The 25,000-nt window shown below is 45.6% G+C and overlaps 1 protein-coding gene across 1 annotated transcript in view; it reads right to left on the bottom strand.

The window, feature by feature from the left end:
* syne1a (spectrin repeat containing, nuclear envelope 1a) overlaps positions 1 to 25,000 on the bottom strand; it is a 253,359-nt gene that overhangs the window by 78,951 nt on the left and 149,408 nt on the right. Inside the window, 19 exon segments of the mRNA XM_087806340.1 lie at positions 85 to 207; positions 317 to 502; positions 585 to 722; positions 6,518 to 6,700; positions 7,433 to 7,585; positions 7,649 to 7,804; positions 9,834 to 9,999; positions 11,557 to 11,642; positions 11,679 to 11,879; positions 12,176 to 12,367; positions 12,426 to 12,570; positions 12,632 to 12,960; positions 14,949 to 16,529; positions 16,593 to 16,991; positions 17,054 to 17,210; positions 23,199 to 23,464; positions 23,524 to 23,700; positions 23,770 to 23,895; positions 24,836 to 24,979. Coding sequence (XP_087662466.1) covers positions 85 to 207; positions 317 to 502; positions 585 to 722; positions 6,518 to 6,700; positions 7,433 to 7,585; positions 7,649 to 7,804; positions 9,834 to 9,999; positions 11,557 to 11,642; positions 11,679 to 11,879; positions 12,176 to 12,367; positions 12,426 to 12,570; positions 12,632 to 12,960; positions 14,949 to 16,529; positions 16,593 to 16,991; positions 17,054 to 17,210; positions 23,199 to 23,464; positions 23,524 to 23,700; positions 23,770 to 23,895; positions 24,836 to 24,979 — 4,908 coding nt within the window.

The raw sequence follows: 25,000 nt of genomic DNA, 5'->3' as shown, positions 1-25,000 counted from the left end.
TCAATGCTTCTGTAGAGCACGACCTTCAAAGAGGCGTGTTTTCACGACGACATCAGAAGAAGAAGATTTAAGTCTTGGCCTCACTTGTCTGGTGCTCAGATGTTCTCTTAGACTGAGTCTGTTGAGTTCAGGCGAGGCCAGAGTCATCTGGATCTGGTCCACGGCAGCGTGGAGGACCTTCACCTCCGTCTCCAGGCGCACGATGTCCTGCACAAGAAGATTTTATTCTTCAGACAAGTCATGGTGTAGCTGAAGGTCTGGACCACCAGAGGGCGCCGTCGCCCAGGCGCCACGCGACGAGGAGGCTCCGACTGACCTTGGCGGCGTCCTGCAGGGTCTGCAGATGCATCCTGGCCGTCTGCTGCAGCTCCTCGGCGCGTCGGCTGAGATGTTGGACCTGCTGCCTCCAGCCCTCCGTCCTCAGCAGCTCCGACAGCTGCGCCTCCCTCGCCGCCATGGCCTCCAGGTCGCCATGGAGACCCCGGCTCTCCCGCAGCAGCGCCTGTCGTCGCGGCGACATGAGTGACAGGTTCGGGCGACGAGAGCTTCTGGCTGTCGACCTTGACCTTAGCCGCCTAACTCACCTGATGCGCCCGGATCTGCTCCTGGAGCTGAGACCCAGAGCTCCAGACGATGTTCCCGTTGAGCACCGACTCCGCCGTCTCGGTCCAGCCCAGGATGAAGTCCTTCAGCGAGGAGTACTCCTGCATCTGCTTCTCGGCCTGAGGACCACGAGTCATTGAAGGTCATCAACCAACACCATGTCACCTCCATGAGATCCATCGAGTGTCACATGATGTTCCAGACGAAGTCATGGAGCTTCAAATGTTCGTTTTCACAGCAAGTGGAATAAAGTCGGACATCCTTAACTCCTCCTCGGACTTCATTTCTAGTTCAACTAAAAATAGAACTAGATAAAAGATCGATTTTATCTGTATTGTTTGATATATTTGGTGCTTTTATAAAGCTTTAAAATAACGTGTATAGAAGGAAATATTCCACAATTTATTTTATGGCATAATTACACTTATTGTTAACGTTAGCGACAGTTATGTTAGCGACACCCGTGTTAGCGACAGTTATGTTAGCGACACCCGTGTTAGCGACACCTGTGTTAGCGACCCTCATTTTAGAAATACTCATGAAAGCGACACCCGTGTTAGCGACAGTCATGTTAGCGACAGTCATGTTAGCGACACCCGTGTTAGCGACCCTCATTTTAGAAATACTCATGAAAGCGACACCGTGTTAGCGACAGTCATGTTAGCGACAGTCATGTTAGCGACACCTGTGTTAGCGACCCTCATTTTAGAAATACTCATGTAAGCGACACCGTGTTAGCGACAGTTATGTTAGCGACACCTGTGTTAGCGACCCTCATTTTAGAAATACTCATGAAAGCGACACCGTGTTAGCGACAGTCATGTTAGCGACACCTGTGTTAGCGACCCTCATTTTAGAAATACTCATGTAAGCGACACCGTGTTAGCGACAGTCATGTTAGCGACACCTGTGTTAGCGACCCTCATTTTAGAAATACTCATGTAAGCGACACCGTGTTAGCGACAGTTATGTTAGCGACACCCGTGTTAGCGACCCTCATTTTAGAAATACTCATGTAAGCGACACCGTGTTAGCGACAGTTATGTTAGCGACACCTGTGTTAGCGACCCTCATTTTAGAAATACTCATGTAAGCGACACCGTGTTAGCGACAGTCATGTTAGCGACACCTGTGTTAGCGACCCTCATTTTAGAAATACTCATGAAAGCGACACCGTGTTAGCGACAGTTATGTTAGCGACACCCGTGTTAGCGACCCTCATTTTAGAAATACTCATGAAAGCGACACTGTGTTAGCGACAGTCATGTTAGCGACACCTGTGTTAGCGACCCTCATTTTAGAAATACTCATTAAGGCGACACTGTGTTAGTGACAGTCATGTTAGCGACACCCGTGTTAGCGACCCTCATTTTAGAAATACTCATGAAAGCGACACCGTGTTAGCGACAGTCATGTTAGCGACACCTGTGTTAGCGACCCTCATTTTAGAAATACTCATGTAAGCGACACACGTGTTAGCGACAGTCATGTTAGCGACACCCGTGTTAGCGACCCTCATTTTAGAAATACTCATGTAAGCGACACCGTGTTAGCGACAGTCATGTTAGCGACACCTGTGTTAGCGACACCCGTGTTAGCGACACCCGTGTTAGCGACAGTTATGTTAGCGACACCCGTGTTAGTGACCCTCATTTTAGAAATACTCATGAAAGCGACACCGTGTTAGCGACAGTTATGTTAGCGACACCCGTGTTAGCGACCCTCATTTTAGAAATACTCATGAAAGCGACACCCGTGTTAGCGACAGTTATGTTAGCGACACCCGTGTTAGCGACCCTCATTTTAGAAATACTCATGTAAGCGACACCCGTGTTAGCGACAGTTATGTTAGCGACACCCGTGTTAGCGACCCTCATTTTAGAAATACTCATGTAAGCGACACCGTGTTAGCGACAGTCATGTTAGCGACACCTGTGTTAGCGACCCTCATTTTAGAAATACTCATGTAAGCGACACCGTGTTAGCGACAGTCATGTTAGCGACACCTGTGTTAGCGACCCTCATTTTAGAAATACTCATGTAAGCGACACCGTGTTAGCGACAGTCATGTTAGCGACACCTGTGTTAGCGACCCTCATTTTAGAAATACTCATGAAAGCGACACCGTGTTAGCTACAGTCATGTTAGCGACACCTGTGTTAGCGACCCTCATTTTAGAAATACTCATGTAAGCGACACCGTGTTAGCGACAGTCATGTTAGCGACACCTGTGTTAGCGACCCTCATTTTAGAAATACTCATGTAAGCGACACCGTGTTAGCGACAGTTATGTTAGCGACACCCGTGTTAGCGACCCTCATTTTAGAAATACTCATGAAAGCGACACCGTGTTAGCGACAGTCATGTTAGCGACACCTGTGTTAGCGACCCTCATTTTAGAAATACTCATGTAAGCGACACCGTGTTAGCGACAGTCATGTTAGCGACACCCGTGTTAGCGACCCTCATTTTAGAAATACTCATGTAAGCGACACCGTGTTAGCGACAGTCATGTTAGCGACACCCGTGTTAGCGACCCTCATTTTAGAAATACTCATGTAAGCGACACCGTGTTAGCGACAGTCATGTTAGCGACACCCGTGTTAGCGACCCTCATTTTAGAAATACTCATGAAAGCGACACCGTGTTAGCGACAGTCATGTTAGCGACACCTGTGTTAGCGACCCTCATTTTAGAAATACTCATGTAAGCGACACCCGTGTTAGCGACAGTTATGTTAGCGACACCCGTGTTAGCGACACCCGTGTTAGCGACACCCGTGTTAGCGACACCCGTGTTAGCGACCCTCATTTTAGAAATACTCATGAAAGCGACACCATGTTAGCGACAGTCATGTTAGCGACACCTGTGTTAGCGACCCTCATTTTAGAAATACTCATGTAAGCGACACCATGTTAGCGACAGTCATGTTAGCGACACCTGTGTTAGCGACCCTCATTTTAGAAATACTCATGTAAGCGACACCCGTGTTAGCGACAGTCATGTTAGCGACACCTGTGTTAGCGACCCTCATTTTAGAAATACTCATGTAAGCGACACCCGTGTTAGCGACAGTTATGTTAGCGACACCCGTGTTAGCGACCCTCATTTTAGAAATACTCATGTAAGCGACACCCGTGTTAGCGACAGTTATGTTAGCGACACCCGTGTTAGCGACCCTCATTTTAGAAATACTCATGTAAGCGACACCGTGTTAGCGACAGTCATGTTAGCGACACCTGTGTTAGCGACCCTCATTTTAGAAATACTCATGTAAGCGACACCGTGTTAGCGACAGTCATGTTAGCGACACCTGTGTTAGCGACCCTCATTTTAGAAATACTCATGTAAGCGACACCGTGTTAGCGACAGTCATGTTAGCGACACCTGTGTTAGCGACCCTCATTTTAGAAATACTCATGAAAGCGACACCGTGTTAGCTACAGTCATGTTAGCGACACCTGTGTTAGCGACCCTCATTTTAGAAATACTCATGTAAGCGACACCGTGTTAGCGACAGTCATGTTAGCGACACCTGTGTTAGCGACCCTCATTTTAGAAATACTCATGTAAGCGACACCGTGTTAGCGACAGTTATGTTAGCGACACCCGTGTTAGCGACCCTCATTTTAGAAATACTCATGAAAGCGACACCGTGTTAGCGACAGTCATGTTAGCGACACCTGTGTTAGCGACCCTCATTTTAGAAATACTCATGTAAGCGACACCGTGTTAGCGACAGTCATGTTAGCGACACCCGTGTTAGCGACCCTCATTTTAGAAATACTCATGTAAGCGACACCGTGTTAGCGACAGTCATGTTAGCGACACCCGTGTTAGCGACCCTCATTTTAGAAATACTCATGTAAGCGACACCGTGTTAGCGACAGTCATGTTAGCGACACCCGTGTTAGCGACCCTCATTTTAGAAATACTCATGAAAGCGACACCGTGTTAGCGACAGTCATGTTAGCGACACCTGTGTTAGCGACCCTCATTTTAGAAATACTCATGTAAGCGACACCCGTGTTAGCGACAGTTATGTTAGCGACACCCGTGTTAGCGACCCTCATTTTAGAAATACTCATGAAAGCGACACCGTGTTAGCGACAGTCATGTTAGCGACACCTGTGTTAGCGACCCTCATTTTAGAAATACTCATGTAAGCGACACCGTGTTAGCGACAGTCATGTTAGCGACACCCGTGTTAGCGACCCTCATTTTAGAAATACTCATGTAAGCGACACCGTGTTAGCGACAGTCATGTTAGCGACACCCGTGTTAGCGACCCTCATTTTAGAAATACTCATGTAAGCGACACCGTGTTAGCGACAGTCATGTTAGCGACACCCGTGTTAGCGACCCTCATTTTAGAAATACTCATGAAAGCGACACCGTGTTAGCGACAGTCATGTTAGCGACACCTGTGTTAGCGACCCTCATTTTAGAAATACTCATGTAAGCGACACCCGTGTTAGCGACAGTTATGTTAGCGACACCCGTGTTAGCGACACCCGTGTTAGCGACACCCGTGTTAGCGACACCCGTGTTAGCGACCCTCATTTTAGAAATACTCATGAAAGCGACACCATGTTAGCGACAGTCATGTTAGCGACACCTGTGTTAGCGACCCTCATTTTAGAAATACTCATGTAAGCGACACCATGTTAGCGACAGTCATGTTAGCGACACCTGTGTTAGCGACCCTCATTTTAGAAATACTCATGTAAGCGACACCCGTGTTAGCGACCCTCATTTTAGAAATACTCATGTAAGCGACATGACAGCCGCTAACACGGGTGTCGCTAACACGGGTGTCGCTAACACAGGTGTCGCTAACATGACTGTCGCTAACACGGTGTCGCTTACATGAGTATTTCTAAAATGAGGGTCGCTAACACAGGTGTCGCTAACATGACTGACGCTAACACGGTGTCGCTTACATGAGTATTTCTAAAATGAGGGTCGCTAACACGGGTGTCGCTAACATAACTGTCGCTAACGTGGGTGTCGCTTACATGAGTATTTCTAAAATGAGGGTCGCTAACACGGGTGTCGCTAACATAACTGTCGCTAACGTGGGTGTCGCTTACATGAGTATTTCTAAAATGAGGGTCGCTAACACGGGTGTCGCTAACATAACTGTCGCTAACGTGGGTGTCGCTTACATGAGTATTTCTAAAATGAGGGTCGCTAACACGGGTGTCGCTAACATAACTGTCGCTAACACGGTGTCGCTTACATGAGTATTTCTAAAATGAGGGTCGCTAACACAGGTGTCGCTAACATAACTGTCGCTAACACGGTGTCGCTTTCCTGAGTATTTCTAAAATGAGGGTCGCTAACACAGGTGTCGCTAACATGACTGTCGCTAACAAGGTGTCGCTTTCATGAGTATTTCTAAAATGAGGGTCACTAACACAGGTGTCGCTAACATGACTGTCGCTAACACGGTGTCGCTTTCATGAGTATTTCTAAAATGAGGGTCGCTAACACGGGTGTCGCTAACACAGGTGTCGCTAACATGACTGTCGCTAACACGGTGTCGCTTACATGAGTATTTCTAAAATGAGGGTCGCTAACACAGGTGTCGCTAACATGACTGTCGCTAACACGGTGTCGCTTTCATGAGTATTTCTAAAATGAGGGTCGCTAACACGGGTGTCGCTAACACAGGTGTCGCTAACACAGGTGTCGCTAACATGACTGTCGCTAACACGGTGTCGCTTTCATGAGTATTTCTAAAATGATTGCATGATAATATATGGAATGTTCTGATTGGACGAGCCCTCTACTGGCTAGAAAATGAACCAATCTACAGATAGTGTTTTATTTTGAAAGTTCCTTTTCCTCAACATCCTCTGCAGGATTCAACGTTCACCGTGTGAAGCTACAAACACCTGCTCCTCCTCACCTTCTTCAGGTTGTTGGCTCGGTCCTGGACCTGCTGGCTGGTGACCCGCAGGACTTCCCCGAGCCTGGCGACGGCGTCCAAGAGCTGCCGGCCCAGGAGGGGGTTCTGTTGGCAGAACTCCTGCACGGCCGAGGACAGATCGGCCAGAGAGAGACCACAACGCTCGCAGGCTCCACACAGAGTCTGTCGGAGGAGGAGGAACATGAACGTGAAGTCATCAGAGAAGGAGGAACATGAACGTGAAGTCATCAGAGAAGGAGGAACATGAACGTGAAGTCATCAGAGAAGGAGGAACATGAACGTGAAGTCATCAGAGAAGGAGGAACATGAACGTGAAGTCATCAGAGAAGGAGGAACATGAACGTGAAGTCATCAGAGAAGGAGGAACATGAACGTGAAGTCATCAGAGAAGGAGGAACATGAACGTGAAGTCATCAGAGAAGGAGGAACATGAACGTGAAGTCATCAGAGAAGGAGGAACATGAACGTGAAGTCATCAGAGAAGGAGGAACATGAACGTGAAGTCATCAGAGAAGGAGGAACATGAACGTGAAGTCATCAGAGAAGGAGGAACATGAACGTGAAGTCATCAGAGAAGGAGGAACATGAACGTGAAGTCATCAGAGAAGGAGGAACATGAACGTGAAGTCATCAGAGGAGGAGGAACATGAACGTGAAGTCATGAAGAGAAGGAGGAACATGAACGTGAAGTCATCAGAGAAGGAGGAACATGAACGTGAAGTCATCAGAGAAGGAGGAACATGAACGTGAAGTCATCAGAGAAGGAGGAACATGAACGTGAAGTCATCAGAGAAACATCAGGAGGTCCCTGTGATTGACAGCTGTCGACCCCTCAACACTCATTAACCTCAAGGTTAATTGGTTCTTAACGAGTCAATCTGTCCGGATCATTACCTTGGTTTCTTCTTTGGCCTCCTGCAGGTTCACCTCCTTGTTCTTCACTCTCGCAGAGATGCTCTTCAGCCTGGTCTCCATGTCCTGGAGTCTGGAGCTGAAGTCCTCCTTCACGTCTCGGGTCTGCTGGACCTCCCGTTCTCTGGCCTGGACCTGAAGCAGAAAGTCCAGCGATCAACGGAGGCGTGTGAGAAGAGGAGGAGCTCAGATGCTGACCTGGTCTTCTGCAGACCCCAGAGCCAGAGCCACCTCGGCCAGCTGCATGCTGAGCTCAGAAGGAAACCCGGTCTGGAGGTTCTGGTACTTGGACTGCTGCAGCTCCGTCATGCGTTCCACACTCTGACGCCGGCTGACGACGTCACGGTGAGCTACCTGTGACCCACAAACACAGTCAACACTCACCTGTGACCCACAAACACAGTCAACACTCACCTGTGACCCACAAACACAGTCAACACTCACCTGTGACCCACAAACACAGTCCACACTCACCTGTGACCCACAAACACACTCAACACTCACCTGTGACCCACAAACACACTCTCCTGTGACCCACAAACACACTCACATGTGACCCACAAACACACTCACCTGTGACCCACAAACACACTCACCTGTGACCCACAAACACACTCACATGTGACCCACAAACACACTCACCTGTGACCCACAAACACAGTCAACACTCACCTGTGACCCACAAACACAGTCAACACTCACCTGTGACCCACAAACACACTCAACACTCACCTGTGACCCACAAACACAGTCCACACTCACCTGTGACCCACAAACACAGTCAACACTCACCTGTGACCCACAAACACACTCAACACTCACCTGTGACCCACAAACACACTCAACACTCACCTGTGACCCACAAACACACTCAACACTCACCTGTGACCCACAAACACAGTCAACACTCACCTGTGACCCACAAACACACTCAACACTCACCTGTGACTCACAAACACAGTCAACACTCACCTGTGACCCACAAACACAGTCAACACTCACCTGTGACCCACAAACACACTCAACACTCACCTGTGACCCACAAACACACTCACCTGTGACCCACAAACACAGTCAACACTCACCTGTGACCCACAAACACAGTCAACACTCACCTGTGACCCACAAACACACTCAACACTCACCTGTGACCCACAAACACACTCACCTGTGACCCACAAACACACTCAACACTCACCTGTGACCCACAAACACACTCACCTGTGACCCACAAACACACTCAACACTCACCTGTGACCCACAAACACACTCAACACTCACCTGTGACCCACAAACACACTCACCTGTGACCCACAAACACACTCAACACTCACCTGTGACCCACAAACACACTCACATGTGACCCACAAACACACTCACCTGTGACCCACAAACACAGTCATCACTCACCTGTGACCCACAAACACACTCACCTGTGACCCACAAACACAGTCAACACTCACCTGTGACCCACAAACACAGTCAACACTCACCTGTGACCCACAAACACACTCAACACTCACCTGTGACCCACAAACACACTCACCTGTGACCCACAAACACAGTCAACACTCACCTGTGACCCACAAACACACTCAACACTCACCTGTGACCCACAAACACACTCACCTGTGACCCACAAACACACTCAACACTCACCTGTGACCCACAAACACACTCACCTGTGACCCACAAACACACTCAACACTCACCTGTGACCCACAAACACACTCACATGTGACCCACAAACACACTCACCTGTGACCCACAAACACACTCAACACTCACCTGTGACCCACAAACACACTCAACACTCACCTGTGACCCACAAACACACTCACCTGTGACCCACAAACACACTCAACACTCACCTGTGACCCACAAACACACTCACCTGTGACCCACAAACACACTCACCTGTGACCCACAAACACACTCACCTGTGACCCACAAACACAGTCAACACTCACCTGTGACCCACAAACACACTCACCTGTGACCCACAAACACACTCAACACTCACCTGTGACCCACAAACACACTCACCTGTGACCCACAAACACAGTCAACACTCACCTGTGACCCACAAACACAGTCAACACTCACCTGTGACCCACAAACACACTCACCTGTGACCCACAAACACAGTCAACACTCACCTGTGACCCACAAACACACTCACCTGTGACCCACAAACACAGTCAACACTCACCTGTGACCCACAAACACAGTCACCTGTGACCCACAAACACACTCAACACTCACCTGTGACCCACAAACACACTCACCTGTGACCCACAAACACACTCACCTGTGACCCACAAACACACTCACCTGTGACCCACAAACACACTGCACAGGTGTCTTCAACATCCAGTCTCACCTGCAGCTCCTGCAGGAGTGAGTCCAGGTCTGCTGTGGGACTCAGAAGGAGACCACGAGTGTCTTGGATCCATCCTCTGACCAGACCCAGCTCCTTCTCCACCTCCTCTCGCTCGCGCAACTCCTGGTGGACTTTAGTCCTGCTGACCCGGACCAGAACCAGGAGGCTGGAAGAAGAACATGTGGATCATCAAGATAGAACATTTCTTCACGTTCTTCTAGAGTGATGTGTGACTCTATTGTATCATCAGTGTGTGTGTTGTTGTGATGTGTGACTCTATTGTATCATCAGTGTGTGTGTGTTGTTGTGATGTGTGACTCTATTGTATCATCAGTGTGTGTGTGTTGTTGTGATGTGTGACTCTATTGTATCATCAGTGTGTGTGTGTTGTTGTGATGTGTGACTCTATGGTATCATCAGTGTGTGTGTTGTTGTGATGTGTGACTCTATGGTATCATCAGTGTGTGTGTGTTGTTGTGATGTGTGACTCTATTGTATCATCAGTGTGTGTGTGTTGTTGTGATGTGTGACTCTATTGTATCATCAGTGTGTGTGTGTTGTTGTGATGTGTGACTCTATTGTATCATCAGTGTGTGTGTTGTTGTGATGTGTGACTCTATTGTATCATCAGTGTGTGTGTGTTGTTGTGATGTGTGACTCTATTGTATCATCAGTGTGTGTGTTGTTGTGATGTGTGACTCTATTATATCATCAGTGTGTGTGTTGTTGTGATGTGTGACTCTATTGTATCATCAGTGTGTGTGTGTTGTTGTGATGTGTGACTCTATTGTATCATCAGTGTGTGTGTTGTTGTGATGTGTGACTCTATTGTATCATCAGTGTGTGTGTGTTGTTGTGATGTGTGACTCTATTGTATCATCAGTGTGTGTGTGTTGTTGTGATGTGTGACTCTATTGTATCATCTGTGTGTGTTGTTGTGATGTGTGACTCTATTGTATCATCAGTGTGTGTGTTGTTGTGATGTGTGACTCTATTATATCATCAGTGTGTGTGTGTTGTTGTGATGTGTGACTCTATTGTATCATCAGTGTGTGTGTGTTGTTGTGATGTGTGACTCTATTGTATCATCAGTGTGTGTGTGTTGTTGTGATGTGTGACTCTATTGTATCATCAGTGTGTGTGTGCTGTTGTGATGTGTGACTCTATTGTATCATCAGTGTGTGTGTTGTTGTGATGTGTGACTCTATTGTATCATCAATGCGTGTGTGTTGTTGTGATGTGTGACTCTATTGTATCATCAGTGCGTGTGTGTTGTTGTGATGTGTGACTCTATTGTATCATCACTGTGTGTGTGTGTTGTTGTGATGTGTGACTCTATTGTATCATCAGTGTGTGTGTTGTTGTGATGTGTGAGTCTATTGTATCATCAGTGTGTGTGTGTTGTTGTGATGTGTGACTCTATTGTATCATCAATGCGTGTGTGTTGTTGTGATGTGTGACTCTATTGTATCATCAGTGTGTGTGTGTTGTTGTGATGTGTGACTCTATTGTATCATCAATGCATGTGTGTTGTTGTGATGTGTGACTCTATTGTATCATCAGTGTGTATGTGTTTTGTGTAGTGTTTTATTGATGGACGCTTTGAGAAGAACAGGAATCCGACTGTCTCTCTTTTGTAAACATTGCACATGTGGTACGTGGCAATGGTGCAACAGAGTATGCAGTTACACAGTTCTGACACTAGGGGAGCCAGAAAACTGACCTGTCATACTGCTCCTGCATGCTATGGATGTCGTGAAGGAAGCGTGTCTCCTGGTGTCTGTTGTCAGTGCGTCTCCTCGCCTCCTCCTCTACCTCCACCTCCTGCACCTCCACCTCCTCCACCTCTTCCTCCTCCTCTCCTCTCAGGCTGCAGCTGTGCTGCCTCAGCAGAGCGAGGATGGACTGCTCTCGCTCCACCTCCTGGCCGAAGGAGTCGTGGTACTCCAGGAGGCTCTGCAGCGCCGCCCTGGTGGCCGCTTTCTCCACGGTGCTGTCCGGGACTCGGCTGTGGAGCTCCTTGCAGACCGAGTGGACTTTCTTCAGCTGATGGAGGCAGAGAGTAGATGATTCAACATCACTTTGACGAACTGCTTCTACTTTTGTTCGAGACACATTGATCGTCATCTCCGACTGAACACTCGCTCCCTTGACGGTGGACGACAGGAAGTCCAAGACTCCCTCAGTGTGACCTCGTTTCCCCTTTCAGGAATGCTGCATTGTGGGAATGTATTCAAGCTCGAAATAGACGTTCCTTCACAGAGGGAAACCGTGTCTTTCTAAACTTCCTGGACCTGACCTTCACCGACACACACTGAGCTCTAAGCTCAACACCGAAGTACCTTCTGAGAGAAGGTCCTCCACTCCACGGCCGTGTCCTCCAGGGCGCGGTCCTGTGTTCGGGCGACGCCTCGAAGTCGCTTCCATCGCCTCACGAGCAGCAGCTCCACGGACGCCGTCTGCTCCAACTCGGACGCTTTGTCGCCGAAGCCGCTCAGAGGGAACTCGAGGTGATCTATGTCGGCGACCAAACACTGGACGCGACGGAGAGAAGCGTGAGGAGATGTTCCAGGAACTGTTGGAAGAACCAACCTTGTATCTCCGACACTTGTCCTCGGCCTCCTGCGCACTCGACGCTCGCGACGTGTGAAACACAGACATCTTGTTCTCGACGTCCATCATCTGCAGGTGAAGGGTTTCCTTGTCTTGTTGGAAGGAGGTCCATTGAGCAGCACGTCTAGAGAAGATACGAACATCATCCAGTGGATTGATCGTCAAGGACGTGACTAGAAACAAACCTGTGGTGATGTCGACTGCGAGCGTCGAGCTGCTGTTGAACATCTTCGTGTTTCTGCTGCATCTCGTCCACGTCTGCTGTCACTTTACTCACGGCTTCCACGGCTAAGAAATCCAGCATCTGAGGTTCCATCATCTTCACGTCTGCTGCGGCAGCTGTGAAGACCTCATCCGGGACTAGAACCTCTTCCACGGACTCGGTTACATTTCCCAGGTCTTTCACCGAAGCGGTCGTTTGGAAGAAATCTTCCGCCGAGTCCAGGAACGTCTTCATCGACTGCAGAGCTGAGATGATCCTCCTGACCAGAGAGGAGGCCTGATCCAGGACCAGCTGGAACAGAGAAGGTAGATTCTGACGTGTCTTTAGATGAAGACACGAGTTACGAGAGGGAAACACCTGAAATAATCCTATTATAATATTGTAGTCCAGCAGTGATGCAGCGTCTCGTTGTTTAGCTTCTCATCACTTCAACACAAACCGATGCAAACCGATGCAAACCGACGCAAACCGACGCAAACAGACGCAATCCGACGCAAACCGACGCAAACCGACGCAAACAGACGCAAACCGACGCAAACCGGACACAAACCGGACACAAACCGACGCAAACAGAAGCAAACAGAAGCAAACAGACACAAACCGACGCAAACAGACGCAAACAGACTCAAACCGACGCAAACCGACGCAAACCGACGCAAACCGACGCAAACCGACGCAAACCGACGCAAACCGACGCAAACCGACGCAAACAGACGCAAACCGACGCAAACCGACACAAACCGGACACAAATCGACGCAAACCGACGCAAACAGACACAAACAAACACAAACCCACACAAACAGACACAAACAAACACAAACAGACACAAACAAACACAAACAGACACAAACAGACACAAACAGACACAAACAGACGCAAACAGACGCAAACAGACGCAAACCGACGCAAACCGACACAAACAGACACAAACCGACACAAACCGACGCAAACAGACGCAAACCGACGCAAACCGACGCAAACCGACGCAAACCGACACAAACAACCAACACAAACAAACACAAACGGACACAAGCCGACACAAACAACCAACACAAACCAACACAAACCAACACAAACCAACACAAACCGACGCAAACCGACACAAACCGACACAAACAAACACAAACCGACACAAGCCGACACAAACAACCAACACAAACCAACACAAACCGACACAAACCGACACAAACAATCACAAACCATCACAAACCGACGCAAACCGACGCAAACAGACGCAAACCGACACAAACAACCAACACAAACAAACACAAACCGACACAAGCCGACACAAACAACCAACACAAACCAACACAAACCGACGCAAACCGACACAAACCGACACAAACAAACACAAACCGACACCCGACACAAGCCGACACAAACAACCAACACAAACCGACACAAACCATCACAAACCATCACAAACCGACGCAAACCGACGCAAACCGACGCAAACCGACGCAAACCGACGCAAACCGACGCAAACCGACCTAAACCGGACACAAACCGGACACAAACCGACGCAAACCGACGCAAACAGAAGCAAACAGAAGCAAACCGATGCAAACAGACGCAAACCGACGCAAACCGACGCAAACCGACGCAAACAGACGCAAACCGACGCAAACCGACGCAAACAGACGCAAACCGACGCAAACCGACACAAACCGGACACAAATCGACGCAAACAGACACAAACAAACACAAACCCACACAAACAGACACAAACAAACACAAACAAACACAAACAGACACAAACAAACACAAACAGACACAAACAGACACAAACAGACACAAACAGACGCAAACAGACACAAACAAACACAAACAGACACAAACAGACACAAACAGACACAAACAGACACAAACAGACGCAAACAGACGCAAACAGACGCAAACAGACGCAAACAGACGCAAACCGACGCAAACCGACGCAAACCGACACAAACAACCAACACAAACAAACACAAACCGACACAAGCCGACACAAACAACCAACACAAACCAACACAAACCGACGCAAACCGACACAAACCGACACAAACAAACACAAACCGACACAAGCCGACACAAACAACCAACACAAACCAACACAAACCGACACAAACCGACACAAACCATCACAAACCATCACAAACCGACGCAAACCGACGCAAACCAAACATTGATACATAATAATGACACGATGCAGAGACATATACTACTGCAGTGCATTGTGGGATTTGTAGTGTCATTGTGATGCATTGAGGCTCAGCTTGAGTTGAAATGAATAAAATACCTGTTTTTTGGTGATTTCCTCTCGGACTTCATCTCCCAGAATCCTCAGCTCCTGCAGCTTTTCTTCCTCTTGTGTTGGAATCGTTTCTTCGTCTCGATGAAGCCGTTTGACTTCGTGGCTCCACAGAAGCTCGGCTAGGTTCAGTCTGCTCCTCACTTCTTCATCCAACAGGTTCAGTTTGATCTGCTCCTCACACACTCGCTCCTCGCTGACCTCCTGCAGGATCAGAGGTCCCATCACGTCATCTCTGCATCTCTGCAACCACCGGCAGCAAGTCTGGAGCTCGGCCGACGGATGCAGACACCTGTCCATCATCTTCTCTCGCTCCCTGACGCGACTCTCCAGGGATCGCATGGACTCGAGGCGAGAAGAAACCTCTTGGAAGGCAGCACGGTCCAGGTTGAGATGAAGGCCTTTGGTTCTTCTGATACATTCTTCAGCCCGTGACGTCCCACAGGCCAGACGTTTGAGCAGCTCGTGGAGATGAGAAACAGTGTCCATGGCACTTGTGTCGTGGTCCAGTCTGGACAAGTTCTCTTCGATGGACTCCATCTCTCGATCCAACCTGGTGACCATCTGGACCTGCTCGTCCACGGGTTTCAAAGAACGCTCTAAATAAGTGATCTTGACCTTCAGTTTCCGTCTCAGCGTGTGGTAGAAACCGAGCAGATGTCGTGTGTCTTCGGGGCCACACGTTGGCGCTGTGGAGCTCAAGGCTTCACTTCTGCTGTGCAGGTCCTGCACGGTGGCGCCGACGTGGACAACCCTCTCGTGAAGACGTGTGTAGTCGCGGATGCAACACACCAGCCCGTCCGCACTGATCGTCTGCTTCTCAAGGTTGTCCAACTGCTCCTGAACCTCCTCCAAGGCGTTCCTCGTGACGTCGAACAAAGCGCTGAAGTCCTTCCGCTCCAGGATGAGTCCCTGAACTCGCTTCTTCTTCTCTTTGGCCAGAGCCAGGATGTTGTTGTACTGCTGCGGCAGCACGTTCAGCCGCTCGTCCAGGTAGCAGTGGTCCGTCTCGCTCAGGGTGGGCAGGATCTCCTGGCCGATCCTCTGGACGATGAGAAGCATGTTCTCGTACTCGGAGGCTTGCTCCAGGACCTTCTGGTACCGAGACAGCTGCACCTGAAGCTCGGCGCCGTCGTCGAGGCCGGAGAGGTTGACCTCGGGGAAGGTGACGGCGTCCGCCTGCCTCAGCCAACGACAGGTCTTGTTCAGGTCCACCTGGAAGTACTTCCTCAGCGTCAAGGCCTTCTCCAGGTCTGCCAGGCGCAGGGAGCTGCTGAGGAGAGCACGCTCATAAACCCTCTGCAGCTCCTCCAGCCGGGCCACGGTCTCCTGCCGCTCCTGGTCGGCGGCGTCTCGTTCCAGCTCCCGTCCCTGCAGCCACAGCGAGGCCAGCTCTCGCTGGTAGGACCTCAGGCCGCTCTGGACCCCCCGACACACAGAGGTCTGCTTGGACAAGGCTTCGGGGAGAAGAGCGATGTGGTCGGCGACGGACGCCTTCATCTCCTGCTCTTGGACCCACGTCAACGCTCGCTGGAGTCCCTGGAGGAACTGGGTTCTCTCGGTGAAGGCCTGCACAGAACAACCATGATGTCATCTCACGGCGAGCACCTCAGGGTCTTCATGATGTTGTACCTTGCTGAGATACTTCCTCCTCTGGGCCACTCGGACCCCGAGAGCCTCCACCTCCGCCTGGGCCTGGTCCACCAGCCCCTGCAGGCTCCTCTTCTCGCTCAGACCCAGCTTGGAGGCCACGGCTCGGGCGTCGCTCACGGCTCCGCCCAAGACCTGCTGACGCGCCTCCAGCTCCACGCAGACGCTCAGGTGGTCGAACAGGAAGCTCTGGGCCAGGTCGGGCGGCGGGCTGCTCTTGAAGGCCGACGCGATGCTGGACCTCTGCTCCTCCACCCAGTCACGGGCGTCCGTCAGCTGAGCTTCCACTCGCGCCAGGTCCTCCAGAGCCTCGGCAGACTCCTGGATCTTCTGCTGGATGAGGGACTCCAGTTGGCTCCAGCGCTGCTCCAGATGTGCCACCTAGACGAGGGCGAGGCGTTGAGAAGATACATGTGGGAGATGTTTGGGAGACCATGTCCCACCTGTTGTTTGACCAGCTCCTTCTCCAGCAGGCTGAGCCGCGGCAGAATCACTTGTCTCTGGTCCCTCAGGTCGTCCAGCGTCACTCTGTGGTCCATGAGGTCACTGGAGAGCTTCCTCAGGGCTCGCAGGTGCTCCGTCGTACTCTCAGTGTCGGCCCTGAATATATACATATACATTATATATACATATACACAGTATACTTTCATTTATATTTCATAGTTATTTCCTGGTTCATATTTCAACAAAGTCTGTATATATATACTACATATACACTAGTCAAGTACTAGACAATACTACACATATATACTTGTTACTACACTATCACAACACCAGAGTCAAGTACTGGACAATACTACACATATATACTTGTTACTACACTATCACAACACCAGAGTCAAGTACTGGACAATACTACACATATATACTTGTTACTACACTATCACAACACCAGAGTCAAGTACTGGACAATACTACACATATATACTTGTTACTACACTATCACAACACCAGAGTCAAGTACTGGACAATACTACACATATATACTTGTTACTACACTATCATAACACCAGAGTCAAGTACTGGACAATACTACACATATATATTTGTTACTACACTATCACAACACCAGAGTCAAGTACTGGACAATACTACACATATATACTTGTTACTACACTATCACAACACCAGAGTCAAGTACTGGACAATACTACACATATATACTTGTTACTACACTATCACAACACCAGAGTCAAGTACTACACCATACTACACATATATACTTGTTACTACACTATCACAACACCAGAGTCAAGTACTAGACAATACTACACATATATACTTGTTACTACACTATCACAACACCAGAGTCAAGTACTGGACAATACTACACATATATACTTGTTACTACACTATCACAACACCAGAGTCAAGTACTTAACAATACTACACATATATACTTGTTACTACACTATCACAACACCAGAGTCAAGTACTAAACAATACTACACATATATACTTGTTACTACACTATCACAACACCAGAGTCAAGTACTGGACAATACTACACATATATACTTGTTACTACACTATCACAACACCAGAGTCAAGTACTGGACAATACTACACATATATACTTGTTACTACACTATCACAACACCAGAGTCAAGTACTGAACAATACTACACATATATACTTGTTACTACACTATCAAAAAACCAGAGTCAAGTACTGGACAATACTACACATGTATACTTGTTACTACACTATCACAACACCAGAGTCAAGTACTGGACAATACTACATGTATATACTTGTTACTACACTATCACAACACCAGAGTCAAGTACTGGACAATACTACACATATATACTTGTTACTACACTATCACAACACCAGAGTCAAGTACTGGACAATACTACACATATATACTTGTTACTACACTATCACAACACCAGAGTCAAGTACTGGACAATACTACACATATATACTTGTTACTACACTATCACAACACCAGAGTCAAGTACTGGACAATACTACACATATATACTTGTTACTACACTATCACAACACCAGAGTCAAGTACTGAACAATACTACACATATATACTTGTTACTACACTATCAAAAAACCAGAGTCAAGTACTGGACAATACTACACATGTATACTTGTTACTACACTATCACAACACCAGAGTCAAGTACTGGACAATACTACATGTATATACTTGTTACTACACTATCACAACACCAGAGTCAAGTACTGGACAATACTACACATATATACTTGTTACTACACTATCACAACACCAGAGTCAAGTACTGGACAATACTACACATATATACTTGTTACTACACTATCACAACACCAGAGTCAAGTACTGGACAATACTACACATATATACTTGTTACTACACTATCACAACACTAGAGTCAAGTACTGAGCAATACTACACATATATACTTGTTACTACACTATCACAACACCAGAGTCAAGTACTGGACAATACTACACATATATACTTGTTACTACACTATCACAACACCAGAGTCAAGTACTGGACAATACTACACATATATACTTGTTACTACACTATCACAACACCAGAGTCAAGTACTGGACAATACTACACATATATACTTGTTACTACACTATCACAACACCAGAGTCAAGTACTGGACAATACTACACATATATACTTGTTACTACACTATCACAACACCAGAGTCAAGTACTGGACAATACTACACATATATACTTGTTACTACACTATCACAACACCAGAGTCAAGTACTGGACAATACTACACATATATACTTGTTACTACACTATCACAACACCAGAGTCAAGTACTGGACAATACTACACATATATACTTGTTACTACACTATCACAACACCAGAGTCAAGTACTGGACAATACTACACATATGTACTTGTTACTACACTATTACAACACCAGAGTCAAGTACTGGACAATACTACACATATATACTTGTTACTACACTATCACAACACCAGAGTCAAGTACTTCACAATACTACACATATATACTTGTTACTACACTATCACAACACCAGAGTCAAGTACTGGACAATACTACACATATATACTTGTTACTACACTATCACAACACCAGAGTCAAGTACTGGACAATACTACACATATATACTTGTTACTACACTATCACAACACCAGAGTCAAGTACTGGACAATACTACACATATATACTTGTTACTACACTATCACAACACCAGAGTCAAGTACTGGACAATACTACACATATATACTTGTTACTACACTATCACTACACCAGAGTCAAGTACTGGACAATACTACACATATATACTTGTTACGACACTATCACAACACCAGAGTCAAGTACTGGACAATACTACACATATATACTTGTTACTACACTATCACAACACCAGAGTCAAGTACTGGACAATACTACACATATATACTTGTTACTACACTATCACAACACCAGAGTCAAGTACTGGACAATACTACACATATATACTTGTTACTACACTATCACAACACCAGAGTCAAGTACTGGACAATACTACACATATATACTTGTTACTACACTATCACAACACCAGAGTCAAGTACTGGACAATACTACACATATATACTTGTTACTACACTATCACAACACCAGAGTCAAGTACTGGACAATACTACACATATGTACTTGTTACTACACTATTACAACACCAGAGTCAAGTACTGGACAATACTACACATATATACTTGTTACTACACTATCACAACACCAGAGTCAAGTACTTCACAATACTACACATATATACTTGTTACTACACTATCACAACACCAGAGTCAAGTACTGGACAATACTACACATATATACTTGTTACTACACTATCACAACACCAGAGTCAAGTACTGGACAATACTACACATATGTACTTGTTACTACACTATTACAACACCAGAGTCAAGTACTGGACAATACTACACATATATACTTGTTACTACACTATCACAACACCAGAGTCAAGTACTTCACAATACTACACATATATACTTGTTACTACACTATCACAACACCAGAGTCAAGTACTGGACAATACTACACATATATACTTGTTACTACACTATCACAACACCAGAGTCAAGTACTGGACAATACTACACATATATACTTGTTACTACACTATCACAACACCAGAGTCAAGTACTGGACAATACTACACATATATACTTGTTACTACACTATCACAACACCAGAGTCAAGTACTGGACAATACTACACATATATACTTGTTACTACACTATCACTACACCAGAGTCAAGTACTGGACAATACTACACATATATACTTGTTACGACACTATCACAACACCAGAGTCAAGTACTGGACAATACTACACATATATACTTGTTACTACACTATCACAACACCAGAGTCAAGTACTGGACAATACTACACATATATACTTGTTACTACACTATCACAACACCAGAGTCAAGTACTGGACAATACTACACATATATACTTGTTACTACACTATCACAACACCAGAGTCAAGTACTGGACAATACTACACATATATACTTGTTACTACACTATCACAACACCAGAGTCAAGTACTGGACAATACTACACATATATACTTGTTACTACACTATCACAACACCAGAGTCAAGTACTGGACAATACTACACATATATACTTGTTACTACACTATCACAACACCAGAGTCAAGTACTGGACAATACTACACATATATACTTGTTACTACACTATCACAACACCAGAGTCAAGTACTGGACAATACTACACATATATATACTTGTTACTACACTATCACAACACCAGAGTCAAGTACTGGACAATACTACACCTATATACTTGTTACTACACTATCACAACACCAGAGTCAAGTACTGGACAATACTACACATATATCCTTGTAACTACACTATCACAACACCAGAGTCAAGTACTGGACAATACTACACATGTATACTTGTTACTACACTATCACAACACCAGAGTCAAGTACTGGACAATACTACACATATTTACTTGTTACTACACTATCACAACACCAGAGTCAAGTACTGGACAATACTACACATATATACTTGTTACTACACTATCACAACAACAGAGTCAAGTACTTGACAATACTACACAGATATACTTGTTACTACACTATCAAAACACCAGAGTCAAGTACTGGACAATACTACACACATATATACTTGTTACTACACTATCACAACACCAGAGTCAAGTACTGGACAATACTACACATATATACTTGTTACTACACTATCACAACACCAGAGTCAAGTACTGGACAATACTACACATATATACTTGTTACTACACTATCACAACACCAGAGTCAAGTACTGGACAATACTACACATATATACTTGTTACTACACTATCACAACACCAGAGTCAAGTACTGGACAATACTACACATATATACTTGTTACTACACTATCACAACACCAGAGTCAAGTACTGAACAATACTACACATATATACTTGTTACTACACTATCACAACACCAGAGTCAAGTACTGGACAATACTACACATATATACTTGTTACTACACTATCACAACACCAGAGTCAAGTACTGAACAATACTACACATATATACTTGTTACTACACTATCACAACACCAGAGTCAAGTACTGGACAATACTACACATATATACTTGTTACTACACTATCACAACACCAGAGTCAAGTACTGGACAATACTACACATGTATACTTGTTACTACACTATCACAACACCAGAGTCAAGTACTGGACAATACTACACATATATACTTGTTACTACACTATCACAACACCAGAGTCAAGTACTGGACAATATTACACATATATACTTGTTACTACACTATCACAACACCAGAGTCAAGTACTGGACAATACTACACATATATACTTGTTACTACACTATCACAACACCAGAGTCAAGTACTGGACAATATTACACATATATACTTGTTACTACACTATCACAACACCAGAGTCAAGTACTGGACAATACTACACATATATACTTGTTACTACACTATCACAACACCAGAGTCAAGTACTGGACAATACTACACGTATATACTTGTTACTACACTATCACAACACCAGAGTCAAGTACTGGACAATACTACACATATATACTTGTTACTACACTATCACAACACCAGAGTCAAGTACTGGACAATACTACACATATATACGTGTTACTACACTATCACAACACCAGAGTCAAGTACTGGACAATACTACACATATATACTTGTTACTACACTATCACAACACCAGAGTCAAGTACTGGACAATACTACACATATATACTTGTTACTACACTATCACAACACCAGAGTCAAGTACTGGACAATACTACACATATATATTTGTTACTACACTATCACAACACCAGAGTCAAGTACTGGACAATACTACACATATATACTTGTTACTACACTATCACAACACCAGAGTCAAGTACTGGACAATACTACACATATATACTTGTTACTACACTATCACAACACCAGAGTCAAGTACTGGACAATACTACACATTATATACTTGTTACTACACTATCACTACATATCACAGTACACACAGTAAACTCTTACCTGGCCAGGTAATCCCACTCTCTGGAGATCTGGTTGAAGAGTTCCTCCACAGCGCTGACGCTCTCCTGATACTCTCCACTCCTCTGCATGTCTTCTCCTCGCTGAAGCTCCAGCTCCTCAGCAGCTCCACACACCTCCTGCCACTTCTTCTCCAGGCCTCTGCTGTCCTCCAGGAACTCGGACGCTCCTCCGTCCGCCAGGGCGAGGATGACCTCCACCAGACGAGACGCCTCGCTCTGCTTCTCTCGGATCTGCTGGAGGACCTCCTGCACCAGAGACGAGAGTCAACACCGGTCCAGTCATGACTCTGAGGCACCAGGAGGACCTGAGCCTTGTCCAGCTGGCTCTGAGCGACCCTGGGCTCCAGCTCCGCAGGACTCCTGCCGAGCATCTCCAGCTGCTGCTCCGCCTCCCTCAGCTGGAGCTGGAGATCTTCTCTCTGCTCCTCAACCTCCCTCCAGGCGTCGGCCACCTCCTCACAGAGCAGAAGGTTCTCCTGGAGCTGGACACAGAGACGGTCAAGACACCAGTCCAGGTCAGAAGGTGCAGGAGGGGGTCGACGGCGACTCACCCGGAGTTTGACCTCCTGTATGTCTGCAGCCGTCTCTCTGACCTTCAGGACCGAGAGGTCGCAGGAGGAGCAGATGAGGTGCAGGTAAGTGGAGGCTTGTTCCAGGAGCGACCGCGCCTTCTTGACCTTCAAACACCCAGAGGAACATGTGATTAAATGAATGAAGATATAAGTTAAATAAAAGGAACATGTGATTAAATGAATAAATATATAAGTTAAATAAAAGGAACATGTGATTAAATGAATAAAGATATAAGTTAAATAAAAGAACATGTGATTAAATAAATAAAGATATAAGTTAAATAAAAGAACATGTGATTAAATAAATAAAGATATAAGTTAAATAAAAGGAACATGTGATTAAATGAACAAAGATATAAGTTAAATTAAAGAACATGTGATTAAATAAATAAAGATATAAGTTAAATAAAAGGAACATGTGATTAAATGAACAAAGATATAAGTTAAATAAAAGAACATGTGATTAAATGAATAAAGATATAAGTTAAATAAAAGGAACATGTGATTAAATGAACAAAGATATAAGTTAAATAAAAGGAACATGTGATTAAATGAATAAAGATATAAGTTAAATAAAAGGAACATGTGATTAAATGAATAAAGATATAAGTTAAATAAAAGGAACATGTGATTAAATGAATAAAGATATAAGTTAAATAAAAGGAACATGTGATTAAATGAATAAAGATATAAGTTAAATAAAAGAACATGTGATTAAATGAACAAAGATATAAGTTAAATAAAAGGAACATGTGATTAAATGAATAAAGATATAAGTTAAATAAAAGCAACATGTGATTAAATGAACAAAGATATAAGTTAAATAAAAGGAACATGTGATTAAATGAATAAAGATATAAGTTAAATAAAAGGAACATGTGATTAAATGAATAAAGATATAAGTTAAATAAAAGGAACATGTGATTAAATGAATAAAGATATAAGTTAAATAAAAGGAACATGTGATTAAATGAATAAAGATATAAGTTAAATAAAAGGAACATGTGATTAAATGAATAAAGATATAAGTTAAATCAACACTGACCTGCACCTGCGCCTCCTCCAGGTCGCCAGCAGGGGCTCCAGGACGCTCAGGATCCGCCTCAGACTCCAGCCACGCCTGACACTGAAGCAGGGAGTCCTGCAGGCTCACGAGTCTCTGGACCTCCTGATCCAGACTCTGGTAGACCTGGAACGAGCAGTCAAGTTA

The sequence above is a fragment of the Callionymus lyra genome, chromosome 13, assembly GCF_982586985.1.
Source record: "Callionymus lyra chromosome 13, fCalLyr1.hap1.1, whole genome shotgun sequence".
NCBI classification, from domain to species: Eukaryota; Metazoa; Chordata; class Actinopteri; order Syngnathiformes; family Callionymidae; genus Callionymus; species Callionymus lyra.
The sequence above is the reverse complement of the archived record's forward strand: the minus strand, read 5'-3'. Positions and strand labels throughout refer to the sequence as shown.